The sequence below is a fragment of the Neolamprologus multifasciatus genome, chromosome 18, assembly GCF_963576455.1.
Source record: "Neolamprologus multifasciatus chromosome 18, fNeoMul1.2, whole genome shotgun sequence".
NCBI classification, from domain to species: domain Eukaryota; kingdom Metazoa; phylum Chordata; class Actinopteri; order Cichliformes; family Cichlidae; genus Neolamprologus; species Neolamprologus multifasciatus.
Window position 1 is genome coordinate 24,104,862 of NC_140456.1, and position 13,910 is coordinate 24,118,771.

The 13,910-nt window shown below is 38.7% G+C and overlaps 3 protein-coding genes across 6 annotated transcripts in view; 1 reads left to right on the top strand and 2 right to left on the bottom strand.

Annotated features, from left to right (window-relative positions):
* ano8a (anoctamin 8a) overlaps positions 1-5,419 on the top strand; it is a 21,875-nt gene extending 16,456 nt beyond the window's left edge. For 2 of the 4 annotated variants that reach the window (XM_085140228.1, XM_085140231.1), the window contains exons 13-18: positions 1-29; positions 267-422; positions 501-692; positions 800-931; positions 1,142-1,252; positions 1,651-5,419. The exon at positions 1-29 is cut by the window's left edge and continues 469 nt beyond it. In XM_085140228.1, the coding sequence (XP_084996354.1) occupies positions 1-29; positions 267-422; positions 501-692; positions 800-931; positions 1,142-1,252; positions 1,651-2,313 (1,283 nt within the window). In that variant the 3' untranslated portion in view covers positions 2,314-5,419. The remainder of the gene's footprint in view (positions 30-266; positions 423-500; positions 693-799; positions 932-1,141; positions 1,253-1,650) is intronic. The other 2 variants (XM_085140229.1, XM_085140230.1) reach the window with 2 other exon arrangements.
* LOC146497991 (DET1- and DDB1-associated protein 1-like) lies at positions 3,715-8,478 on the bottom strand. Its single transcript, XM_085140235.1, has 5 exons — positions 8,132-8,478; positions 7,807-7,887; positions 7,606-7,657; positions 5,871-5,932; positions 3,715-5,745 (listed from the first exon to the last, which is right to left on the bottom strand). Exons 1-5 carry the CDS (start codon positions 8,138-8,140, stop codon positions 5,641-5,643), a joined length of 309 nt encoding a protein of 102 aa, XP_084996361.1. The 5' UTR covers positions 8,141-8,478; the 3' UTR covers positions 3,715-5,640.
* Positions 8,479-11,591: 3,113 nt separating this feature from the next.
* Positions 11,592-13,498, bottom strand: mrpl34 (mitochondrial ribosomal protein L34). Its single transcript, XM_085140234.1, has 2 exons — positions 13,337-13,498; positions 11,592-12,189 (listed from the first exon to the last, which is right to left on the bottom strand). The coding sequence occupies exons 1-2, from the start codon at positions 13,390-13,392 to the stop codon at positions 11,874-11,876; spliced, it is 372 nt and encodes a 123-aa protein (XP_084996360.1). The 5' UTR covers positions 13,393-13,498; the 3' UTR covers positions 11,592-11,873.
* Between the last annotated feature and the right edge of the window lie 412 nt (positions 13,499-13,910).

The window sequence follows — 13,910 nt, forward strand, 5'->3', positions numbered from 1 at the left end:
AGGACAGTGATTGTGAAGTGCTGCCTCAAGTATGTGGTTTGCTTAATTGAACTGTGTATCAGATTCTATTGCTGCTTTGTATTCTTGCCGTATGTCTTTAAAATGCAAAATTGACATCCTTTGCTTTAATAGGTATCAAAGGTCTCAATATTACACTGTGCTGTTTGAGAGTCATTTAACTCACAATATCACAACTAAAGTATGCACTGCAAAGCTATAGAATTAAAGCTCCTGTTACTAGATTAGCAGTCTAATATTTACTTTAGCAGGACACCAAAGACAATACCGCCTCTGTCTGTCAGAGAAGAAGGAATGTGGGGGAGGGCAATGATGACAAGAAATCATGGATCGATCCACCGGAAGAGCCAAAAACTGTCACTCTGACCCAGGCCGAGATTGAGAGTTGTATGCAGACATACGAGGTAGGACTATACTTAAATATAAGATAATTTAACATTTAATAGAAATTTTGTTGCTTGACAACAACTTGACCCTGACAGGACACACTTCAGGACTACCAGGAGATGTTCATTCAGTTTGGCTATGTGGTGCTTTTCTCTTCTGCGTTTCCGCTGGCGGCCATGTGCGCCCTTATCAACAACATCATCGAAATACGCAGCGATGCCCTGAAGCTCTGTACCGGCCTGCAGAGACCGTTTGGGCAGAGGGTGGAGAACATAGGACAATGGCAGGTCAGTGTGTGTCATGCTTTGAAAAATGTCAGAAAAGCCTCCAGGCTCCAGTGTGCACAGCAGGGGTATCTGATAATATGTAAATATCTCTCCCTGTGTGTCACCAGACTGCGATGGAGGCCATGGGCTTGATAGCCATTATAGTTAACTGCTACCTTATTGGTCAGTGCGGGCAGCTTCAGCGTCTGTTCCCCTGGCTTAGTCCTGAAATGACCATCATCTCCATCGTCTTATTGGAGGTATTTGCAGTCGTGTAGATTTGGCAGGGAAGACCTTTTTTTGTTTTCTGTAAATGTGGAAAATGATATTTTCTTATATTTATTGTGATTTTTGGTATTTGTATGACATGTTCAATAGAAATATTAAAGACAGGCGGGAGGGGGAGAATGCCATTGTGCCTTGGTGGAACTGTGTGTTGAGTGTCCCTTTGTGGTCTTGGTGGTTTACAGCACTTTGCAATCCTCCTAAAGTACGTCATCCATGTTGCCATCCCTGATATCCCTGGCTGGGTAGCAGAAGAGATGGCCAAGCTAGAGTACCGACGAAGGGAAGCTTTCAAGGTATAACTGTGATAGCTTGAAAGACCTTCGGCCAACGTAAGGCTTGCTGTTGGCTGTGTGACTGTGTCATGTCTTTGTATATCTCTACATTTGTGCCCCTTGGTGCCTCATGTCTGTGCATTATCCAACAATGCACACCAGTGAAGCCTTTTCTGATTGTAATGAAGAAGTAACTGTATGTGTTTGTCTGTATAGTTTTGTTGGCATCTTGTCTTGATGATAAGTCTCATTATAGAGATAGCAACACAACTATGAGCCAAATTGGAAAAAAATCTAGATAGTTGTATTTATGTTTGCATTTCATCACTGTTAGTATATATATTTTAAATGTATAATATTTCAATGTGTATTTATCACTCATCTTCTCTATCTTTAATGTCAAACTTCTCCCTCTTTAGAAGCATGAGCTGCAGGCCCAACAACACTTCCAGCAGCAGCTCAGGCGCCGGCGTGAAGAAGAAGAGCTTCAGCGTCATGCTGAGCTGCAGGCTGAAGCCCGTCAGGAGAGTGACTGCCATAAGGCAGACACCCAGCACCAGCATCACCATGACAAAACACAAGTAAGCAAGCCAGGGGACAAGCCCAAGAGACCAAGCTCTCTGCTGGGAAACAACAATGTGATGAAGCTTAAGCAGATCATTCCTCTTCAGGGGAAGTTCTCTTCCGGCACGTCACGCTCACCGGCTCAGTCCCCAACGGGAGGCGAAGCAAAGCTCCCAGGATTTCTGAAGTTCTTGAAGTCACCCGAGGTGAAAAAAGAGCCAGCAGTGGCAGTTGGAGCCACGCAGGGGTCAACAGTGACCTCTTCAGTTCCCCCTAGTGGCCAGGAGAGGTTACAATCCCCCAACCGGACATTCAGTCCTGGGAAGCTGTTCAGCTTCAGCAAGTCAGAGGGTACTGTGGTGTGCGCAAATGGGACACAGCTGACCACCCAGGCTGCTAACACTCAACCCAGTAGGGTCGAGTTAAACACATCCTCAGAGGAATTACCCTCGAATGAGTCAGATAAAGTTGAATCGAAACAACTGACTGATTTAGAAAGCTCCAACTCAAAGACTTAATAAATGATCAGCCAAACCAGTGTATTATTATAAAGTGGAGAGCAGCATACAAGTGACATTGATGCACCTGCACTGCAGAACATTAGTCATGAGGACCACATGTAAAGTCAGCGAAGATTAGACTTTCACACTTCATGCAACTTACTTCTCACAAAACATTAAACTGTATCTATTAACACTCGACTATCTAACTTCCATGTAAAAATGTACAGTAAGCATAACTCCTTGAATGGAGCTTGAGTAACCTTTAATGAAGGTTCAATTACTGCATGAGTGGTTTTCAACAGCACCAAAACACACTGTATTGATGTGAAGGATAGTTCTCCCCCCCCCCCTTCAATTTCCAGGACTTTATCACCAATGAGCCCTTTTGTCAGAGGTCACGAGCAGCAACTTCCCATTCTGCGTTTATTTCTCCTTCATTTTGATGCCTGTATAAAATGCATGTTGCATTATGTGCATGCATTACTTCTCCATCATGTCATTTTAGTTGTGAAGCACTTTCAAAGCCATTGTATTCCTCTGCAATAGGTCAGATTTATTCACTGTGACCATAAAAAAAATATTCTATTTTTCTTAACTTTGATTTTCTATGAATTATTTTACTACATAAATTAGTGAATGTACTTCCTTGATGCAAATAAATCTCACTTTAATAAACGCCCATCGAGAAATAAAACACTCACTGTATGACTGACCGCGCTGCTGGATCAATTTCTTTACTGGATGTAGGGCTTGAATTAAAAATGCTCATATACATTCAGAAGCCAGTTTATTAGGTATAACTGTTCAACTGCTTGTTTAGCCATGCAGACATAGTCCAGATGAACTGCTGGAGTTCAAACTGAGCATCAGAATGGGAAAGGAAGGAACACATGGTTGTTGGTGCTAGAGAGGTTGGTCTTAGAGTATTTTGGAAACTGAGCTGATAGGTAGGCAATAGTAACTCAAATTATCAGGATCTCTGAATGCACAACATATCAACCTTGAAGCAGATGGGCTACACAGCAGAAGACCAAAGCGGGTGTGATTGTTGTCAAGAAAAGAACAGGAAAGTGAGGCTACAATTTGCAAAGGTTAACCAAAACTGGACAATAGAAAATTTGAGCAATTTCCATTTTGCAATAATTGTGTGATTCTATCGTGTCAATATGGACCAAAACCTCTGGTTGGATCTATGCTGTGGAGAATTCAGGCATTTCTGAGGGTACAAGTGGGTCCAACCAATTATTAAAAGAACTGTACTTGGTGTATTCTCTTATATAAACATGGTATTAAAGCTTTCAGGTGCCAAGCTATAAAAAAAATAAACAAGTGTTTAAAGTGTTGTATATTACCTATATATTTGCACATGCAATCAGAAAGAAGGATCTTTCTTCAGTTTCACCCATAGACTGGCTGCTGATTACAGTCATCTTTACTGCATGTCACAGAGCAATCTATACAAGAACATCCAAAACTGACAATACAACTATACAATCAACTCAAAGCAAAACAACAAACTTAATCAAGTGATGGAATACAAACCATAAGACATCAGGAGAAATGGGTGACTCTTATATGAAGCTAAAGAAAATACACTGCCTCTTTCAGGTTTAAAGTAGTACTTGTGAAATCTACGTGTACTCTCATTCCACTGACCTGCACAAGCGACAAAAGTGAACATTCATGAGTCAGCCACACTGATAAAACCTCTGAAAGATGAAATACACAAGTCTATCACCCACTTTCTCTTAAATAAAGTGGGCGTTTAAACAAAGTACATAAGTGGATTAAGGACAGCACTTGCTTCTGGCCAAACATCAAACTGCCCAGGAACAGCTCAACCAACACAAAGAGCCCAAAGCACTGACCCATCCCTTAAATTCCACACACTCAAAGCTGTTGCACGATGGGGGATCGACATGACATAAGGTCAGTTTTAATTTTGTGACAGGCTCGTGTACACTGTAGCAGGTTAAACTTTTCAAAAAGTATTTCTTTCTTAAGGTGCAAAAACTCAGCAAATTAGTTAAATGCTTTTGTTTCATTTACAGAAACTCCCTACAGCATAAAAGTTGTCTTAACAATTTGAGGATAAGTACAGCTAGCTTGGGAAAGACAAAATTGGAGTGAGTCTTGTTACCTGATAAAAAGGTGAGGGCAATCACAATACACATACTGTACAAATATACAAGATTTGCAGAGCCATGGGAGCAGCTTCACTCTTCGCAATGTACGTACTGAACCTTGTTGATCCAAAAATATTTCCTCAACATGGCTCAAATGACTGACGTGTTTAAGCACATGAGAACAGCACATTTACATCTAGGATGCTCAGTAGTCCCTCAAAACAACAGTATGGCTAAAGTGTAAATTTACACATATTGAGTCAAATACTGTGCTGATGGTGCCATTACAAAGATCCAACTGCTGAAGTATTAAGAAGCTGAGATTTTAGCTACAAAATATGTACAATTGCATCCTCTAGTATAAATATTGGCTTGGATGTTTTCTTACACCAAAGTCCATCCAATTCTGCAGTGCTTAATCTTCCTGAAACACAATGTAAACCAAGGGGCACCCTAAGACGCAACTGGAAACACACTCCCTTCCACATAAGGCAATAAATCATTAGTTATTATTCATCGGGAGAAAACAAACATTTCTTCAATCACTCGTCTTGTTTCTGCAACACAGCTCATAAAAACAAACCCTGAATCTAACGCTAAACCTAAACGACTATTAAAATAATTATTTCCACTTATTGTAATAGCAGTAATCTTTAAAAAGATTACCTAAAATGACATAAGTAACAACAGAAATTGTTCATAATTCAAAAATTTAAGTTCCTGATTGAAAAATATCCACAAGGTCATCTCACAGCACATGCACATTTCAGATATGTGTGAATTACTGCAACTGTAAACCTTTAAAGGGTCAGCCCAAAAGCTTTTTTTTTTTTTAAATCCCTGGCATCTTTAAATAAAAACTACATGGGTGTAAGTGGAATAAAACCACAGGGACTGTGCAATAAGGAGGTAGATGTTTGATCATTTTAAGACTACTATGAAAAGAAAAAACAAACCTCTGAAGTAGAAGTATGGCCTCCTCAAAGTGAAGAAAACAGTGCATGAAAGCAGTGAATAAACTGAGGAAAAAGGTATTTGGTTAAGGAGGAGCTCTAAAGTCAAGTCCAAACATTAAGAACAACTTGACAGCTGTGGTCTGAAATCAAACTGCTTGTGCAGCTGTGGCAAACTTGTTTGCAAACATGTATTTTGCATCAGCTCGTGCATTTTGTCTGAGTGGGTCAGTCTCTACTCAGAGAATCGACGGCGCAGCAGTTTATGAAGCTTCATTCGGCTCTCTGTTGTCTGTTCTTGCAATTTTTCGTGGAGGTGCCGTGTTCTCCCCTTCTGTTGGTTCCTGTTCTCGCTTTTTTGCCGCATTCTGATGGAGTAAGGAAAAGGACATTAACCACTGAACTACAACATAATGGAGACGTGCCATCATAGACAATATAGTTAGCAGAAACTGCTTCCTCCATTAGATGAACGATATTTAAAAGCCTTTACCTTTTTATCCCACTGTTGATGTAGATATCGTAATAAGATGTTTGTCTTCTCTGTGACTATGACTGAGGAACAAAAACACAGAGATGATCTGATCATGAGAAACACAAAAGCACACAATGCAAAAAGAGAAAATGAATGTAGAAATTCATAATAGATGCAGAGTGTTTATGTAGAGTGACTTTTGGGAAGATGCAGACATCAATGTTTAGGGAGTAAAAAGAATTGTGATATCAATGTATCAGCCAATAATCTCTAAATGCATAAATAGGTAGACAATATATTTGAGTCAAAGTGAACATGTTAAATGATGAGCCATCCCCAACCATATAGAGCATTTTATAAATGATTTTGCAAGCATACTTGACTGAACACATCTAATGCCTACTGCTGAGAGTAACAATATGAGATATCATATACAGTGATGTGAAAATGTATTTGCCAGCTTCCTGATTTCTTTGTTTTTTTCGCCATGTTTGTCAAACTTGCACGTTTCGGATCAAACAAATTTTAACGTTAGACAAAGACAACCTGACTAACTGCCTGTTTTTAAATGATGATTTCATTTTTTAAGGAAAAAAGCTATCCAAAAATACCTTTCCCTGTCTTGATGCATGCTCAATCATCCAGGTAAGTAGATCCCAAAAGGTTGATTCTGTTCATCTGGATGTAGCATTTTCAATGAGAGAAACGTTTCGTCACTTGGATGAGTGACCTCCTCAGTATCAGCTATGTTCAGCAAGAACTACAATCAAATCTCTGTGACAATTGGTAATGAGTCTTTCACATTGCTGTGAACCTGCTGAGTAATTTGGCCCACTCTTCTTTGCAGAATTGTTTTAATTCAGCCATATTGGAGGAGTTTCTACCATGAACGACCTGTTTAACATCATGCCAGAGCATCTCAACTGGATTTACAGTAAGTCTAGACTTTGACTAGTCCACTCCAACACCTTTTAATTTTTTGAGCCTTTCAGAGGTTCACTGTATGTTTTGGATCATTGCCCTGCTCTATAAATCAAGTGAGCTTGAGCTTCAGAACAAAGTTATACCAGGACATTATCCTTCAGCATTTTCTGGTATAGAGCAGAATTCATGTTCCATCTGTTACAGCAAGTTGTCCTGAAGCAGCAAAGCAACATCAGACCGTGACACTACCACAACCATGTTTGACTGCCGGTATGATGCTGTTTTTATTAAATGCTGTGTTAGTTTTATGCCACACATAACGGGACACTCCTGGGAAGGTTCACTACTGTTTTCCCAATTTGTGGACAATGGCTGTCATTGTGGTTCACTGGAGTCCCAACCTTAGAAACAGCTTGTAACCAAAGACTGATAGATGTCAGTGACTTTGTTTCTCTGCTGTTTCTTTAGATTGTTTTATAATGTGTTCCTTTTTGAGATTTTTATGCCTGCACAGGGGTTGGGGCAATTACTTTTTCCACACAGGGCTAAGCAGGCTTCCCCTGACAAATGATCAGTTAATTAAGTGAATATTGTATTTACTCAGTCATTTACTTTGACTAATATTAAAATTAGTTTGATGATCTGAAACATGAAAGTGTGCCAAATATGCAAAAAGAAAGAATATGAAACCAAGAAGGGGCAAATGCTTTTTCACAACACTGTAAGGTGATACTGATAAGCCTATGACAAGTTGACATCAGTCCAAAGTTTAGCAATCTGTGAGAAAGAACGTAAAAGCCTAGAGGCCATTGACTGGGTGTGTACTTACTCTGCTCTGAGGGATAATCCCGAGTTGGAAGATACACAGATGGTCGACGGTTCTACCAAAAAAAAAAAGGTCCAAGTTAGTCTATTATTGTTTAAACTGCTTCAGACATCAATAGTGGCATCACAACATGACAAAACGTTCTTGAGCTCAGATTAGAAATGAAAACATCTGAGCATAATGAGAAACACAAGCATCACTCACTGAGGCTTTGCACACAGAGTCTGCATGGAACCTGCTGAAGTTGTTTTTGTTGTAGACGGGCAGTCCCTTCAAGAAATCTCTCTGTATACACAACAGAAAAATAAGACGATAAACACTTAAGTGTAACTGCAGCTGAGACACACATACACTACCAGATGGAAAACACACTCAGGCAGGTTGCACAAACAACTCCTGCCCTTCACATTTATCAAGGTGACGTATTTGTAATGTGACAGACTATTTACAGCACGTCGCACTTGCTACAACAAGCAAGTCGACGAATAGCAACTTAAACAGTTCAGGAATGAAGTATCTATGAACCAACCTTCTCCATTTCTGCCCGAGTCGTGCTCTTCGTCTCTTATTGAGCAAAGCACGGTGAGAGTGAAAACCAGCAAATGCTACTGCTTTAGCTAGCTAGCTACTAAGCCTTGTTTTTGTCGAAGCCAAGATACCGAACTGTTTACCCGTTCAACAGCGCCTGCTACAAAACATAAACTACGTTTGATATGATTGCATCGCGTCACTTCAGTCAGGTAGAAAACTACCACTCGTGTAACTACAAAAACGCCGAAATTTGGGGTCTTTTTGGCCGCCAACTTGCTACTATTTTAAAACTCCATATTTGTTGTTCGTCTCTTATGGGCGGTTATCTTCTGATACCCAGCCTATCTCATTGGCTGAGCAGTGACAGGTCTGGGAAAAGAGAGCAAGGGAAAGAAGCCGATTGGCCAGGAAGTCATGACGTGAAAGACAAATTCTCCAATACGACGCAGGTTATGGACGAGGGTGCCCATAAAAACAACACTACTTTCTCCACTACTCCTCCCGCACGTACACCGCTTATCAGTTTCTGGGGATCTACACACAGAGGGAGGGAGTGTTAAAAACGCAGATTATACAGCAGCATAAAACAAGCTATAATAATAATAACATTAATTTAGTGATCGGACTGATTCCTGTCGTGTATATTCAGTTAAAATGAATTACAATAATGGTTTAAGAATATTGCAAGGGTGTTAAACTGTAAATGTTTAGCCCCCCCCCCCCAAAAAAAAACAAAAAAAACAAAAAACAAAACCTACCTTTAAACTCATATTTGAAGAGCTACAACACAATTTAATTAATTTAAAACATTTAAACATTTGAATTCATTTCAGTTTTCTTTTAAATAGCACTAATTCACAACAATATGTTTTATATTAGAATATTAGAAAGAAACGCTAACAATCAGATATCCCCCTAAGAGCAAGCACTTCATGAAAGAACTCTTTTTTTAACAGGAAGAAACCTCAGACAGAATCAGGTTCAGGAAGGGCCAGCCATCTGCCAAGACCAGTTAAGTGTAAGTGGAAAGAGAAGAAAGCAGAGAGACAGGACAAAAGACACACTATGGGAGAAAGAGCCAGAGTTTAATAATAACTAATGATTAAATACAGTAGTGGACAATAAACATACAGAGACTCTGCTAACAGTTTTGTATATAATACCTGAAAGCATGCTCTGTTGGGTTGACTATTGAAGAATACCTCATCATTTTCTTTTGAGGAACTCTTTGGCTCATTATTCATTTGCACTGTGAAGCGCTGTCTTCATAAATGTATGAAGTGATTCTCAAAGTTTGGGCTGGGGACCCCTGGTGGGCTGCGAAGGTACTGCAGGTGGCCGGCAGCAATAACAGAAGTTCAGTTTGAAATTAAATCACTACGTACAGTTTCATATTTATATGTAGTATGAATTAAAATTGGTAATGGTACGTAGTTAGTTTGTGACATTAGTCATTACTCTGACCTTTACTGCTCTTGTATTGAAGTTTGTGTCCCAGTGGCAAGTGGGTCACACACTGGCCTTAACACTTTGCATGTGACTGGGTAGCATTAACAATTTATAACCAACAGTCTGTGTTGGTCATACATGTTTTTTGATTGCATTTTTCAAGGAAATAAATGACCTTCTCTTATATTTTGATTAGTGTAATGATTTAAGATTGGGTGGAGGGAGCCTAATGAGATTTTCTGGATTTTAAGTGATATGTAGCAATCTTGATTTTGAAAATGGTTGAACTTGTTTTAGTGTCACTCTGAGAAAAGATTTTTCTAATTTTAGAGATGTTGCACAAGTGAATGAAGGCAGTCCTATATATTTGTTTGATGTGCTCACTCTAGAACATATCATGGTCAAAAATGAAACCACCTTGTTACTGGAGGCCAAGTTAATGCCATCCAGAGTAGGTATCTGATAACAGACCATATTTCTAAGATTTTTAGGGCCAGGTACAACAACCTCAGTTTTATCTGCATTTAGAAGCAGGAAATCAGAAATTATCTAGACCTTTATGTTTTTAACTAGAATTGTGTCATCTAGCTCTGTGGCTTAATAAAGCTGAACGTCATCTGTATACGAATGAAAATATGGACACTTTTGCAGTGTGTTCTAATAATGTTGCCTAGGGGAAGCATGTACAATGTAAAAAGTACTGGTCTATGTGGAACATGAATAACTTGTGTGTGAAGACTCCCCATTTACATAACCAAATTGTAGTCTATCAGTGCCAGTGCAGTGCAAAAGCAACAGTGTGTAGTAAAAATCTCTCTGTAGTAAAATACTGAGGTCTAATAGGAAAAACATAGAAATAAAGTTCCCTGCCAGAGGCCAGAAAATCATTCATAACTTTCACTAGTGCTGTGCTATGATGCACTAAATCTTGGCGCAAACTAACTCTGCAGCAAGCTCTTTAACAACTACTGTTTCAACAGGGGTCAGTGTGGTCTAAAAGACAGATTGATGGTTAAGGGGAAGACATTATTGAAGTAAACTAAGATATATCAGCAGTTTTAAAAGTTGCTGTTCTTATAAGCACATCTGTGGCATGGCTGTGACTATTTTGTAATGGTTAAAATTTTTATTTATAAAGAAACTCATGAAGTCATTACTAGTTAAGGTTAAGGGAAATGTTTGATCAACAGAGCTTGGACTCTGTTCGCCTGAATGCAGTGCTGAAGAGAAACCTAGGGTTGTTCTTATTTGATAAATAGTAAGATGTCCTAGCTTTAGGGAGGACTTTTTTAGAGCAACAAACTATTTGTACAGCCTAAATGAGGACCTTCTAAATTAGATGAATGTTTGAGTTATACCAAGGAGTACAAAAGAATAAAGTACTTCTGGTTCTGATTTGTTGGGATGTTCTGCTAGGTCTTGACGGCAGCCGCCTTCAGTTGCCACTTGTTTGTGGGCCTCCCTGCCTTTGGTTTTGTATATAATACCTGAAAGCATGCTCTGTCGGGTTGACCATTAAAAAATACCTCACCGTTTCCTTTTGAGGAACTCTTGCCTTGCTTTTGCAGTATGCTTTGGGTCATTATTCATTTGCACTGTTAAGTGTTATCTGATCACTTTTTAGTGATTTTGTCATGGACTAATGACAAAACAGGGCCAATCTGGCCACAAAACTGATTGTTAGTCAATCGTCCAGTTAATTCTGAGCCTCTGTATCTGTCAAATATCAAAAAAAGGAGCTTTTTGGTACAAACCAAAGGGTAATATTTAGTTTTTTAGGCCACTGTTGTGATGTTTCATTTACTCAAGCACGATACACATTTATCAGATATGCAGAATAAATAATGTATATACCTTTTCGTGTCAACTAAGGTAACACAGACTTATTTTTTTGCTGCAAATGAACTGATCATGCTCATGAGCACAGCGACTCTACAAAAGCCATTCTAAACACGATAAAACTAACAGAAGTGAAGGTGGTATTTTCATTTTCAGGCCAACCATGGTGATTCTGGAAAATAATTTTATTATAGGAACATTATTTCTTTAAGTCAACAATGTTTACTCAAAAAGAAAAAGAAATTAACAAATGTGCTAACATGTAATGACTTTGACCAAAACCGTCCTGACCAGAGTGGGTGGGCAAAACTACAGGGCACATTTACACTCTCAAGACCAATACTGTGGAACTGCCAGACCCCGACAACACACTCTTTGCTGCATGCTGAGCACCTTCAGCATATAAGAACCAAGGTCTGTTTCTTTAAAGTCAAATCTTCCATTGGGAACTTTCAGTGTGTGAGCGATTTCCGTCCTTTCAACATCCTCCGCAGAATCACTTCGATGCCTCCTTGTGAGCTGATCCTTTTGATCCAGCCGTGGGTTCTCTTTCGTTTGATGTTTTTGGGCTGATACTCGGTGCCTCTTTTCCGGGTCCGTACCTGCTGGTACTGCCAGGAAACCTGCTGAAACACTCCTGAACCTTCAGCTTGTGAAGAAATTGTATCTGAAGCTTTGAAAACCTGTGTTCTAGCAGCTGCTCCAGGACCAATCCAGCTGCTGAACGATCTAAGGTAAGAGGTTCCAGTTAGGTCTGCTGTGGGAATGCTGTTGGAAGAACAAATATTAAAATGTTGTTGAAATATGTTACTCTAATTTCAAAATTATGCCACAATAATACAGTAACGTCGTGCAAGCTGTAAATCCATTTATCATAATGAAGTTTATGTGTACGGTTTCATTTTTTCACAACAGTATTATATCAGTTGTACTGCTTCAATATTTACAATAAAGGGACTAATTAAGAATTTGCAAACAAAATTTAGTGCAGGTTGTCTTAAAGAGTGGTGGACTGGGGGCAATTATAACATCTTTTACACTTTCCTTGATAGCTCACAGACTACGTGAAATATACTGGTCATATTTTCATAAAAGGAACACACACACATATATATATATGTATATGCATGTATATATATATATATATATATATATATATATATATATATATATATGTATATGCATGTGTGTATATATATATATATATATATATATATATATATATATATATATATATATATACACACATACATACATGTATGTATGTATGTGTGTGTGTTATTGTAGAGTATACATTCAAGACATCCATTTCGGTTTTTCCAGAAACTTTACAGTTCTAGCTTCTACAAAATAGGTTTTAAGTCTTTGTGTTGAGTTATAAGTGCATTTTACTTGAATACGATATTTACCTGGGACAATTAAAAGGTTCCGTGTTAAAAATCTTGCATTATACCAAACAACACCTATATTAGAGTAGGCTGATCAACCATAATGAGCATGATCAAAGAAAGTTGGTCCCGCTTTGAGGAACAGATCCTCTACATAATATATATAAGCAGGATACTGTACGAATAAAATAACTTGTGCAAAAATTTGAGCAGAAAAGTTTTTCAGAACTGTTTCAGAACCCCCAAAACTGTTTTTTAAAAGTTCTTTATAGCAAACATTACTCTGTGTTTTTCCCCATGCCCACACTGCTTATTAGCAATTAAACGTAACATATAAATGTAAATCAGTAGTGTTTGGTTTAGCCACTGCTCGACTAAATAGAAGTTCCCATGAGTATCTATCCAGGTTAACTACAACTAGCCATGCTGCTAACTGAATACCAAGCTAGCTTTTCAATGTTAGCCTCATAAAGAAACACTGTTTGCTTCGGGGTTAGCCTCGCGTGCAAATAACTTAAGTCGCTTACCTACGCACGTGAGTTAGACCACGCAGTCGGGAAAATGAGGACAGCATAATGTTCATTTTGAGATATTTAGGAATGTACAGATGACACCGACATGAGAGCAGTGAATGTCACAGGCAGGTCTGCTTCTTCTTCTTTGGTTTTGTTGAAAGACTGCAAACCAACGTTAAAGGTGAATGCTGCCACCTACTGATCCCAGCGTGTAAGATCCACAGAAATGGTTACATTAAAATGAGGTATTTTTGGATATTACTCTGAGTAACGGTACAACTGCTTTTGGTCCCGTTGGACTGACTTTTATTTTATTATTTTTTTTAAGTTTTTACACAACATTTACGTTGGTGTAAGGTATTTAGCATTTGTATATTCTAACTGTTCTAATAGGGTGAATGACCCACCAGACATGTTATGAGTTTTACATTGCTTGTGCCAGGTTGAACCCCCTATCGCCTTAATTCAGCCCTAATTCTTCATGGCATAAATTCAACAAGGTGTTGGAAACATTTTTCTGGTCCATGTTGGCATGCACATTACACAGTTGCTGCATATCTGTTGTTTTCACATCCATGATCCTAAT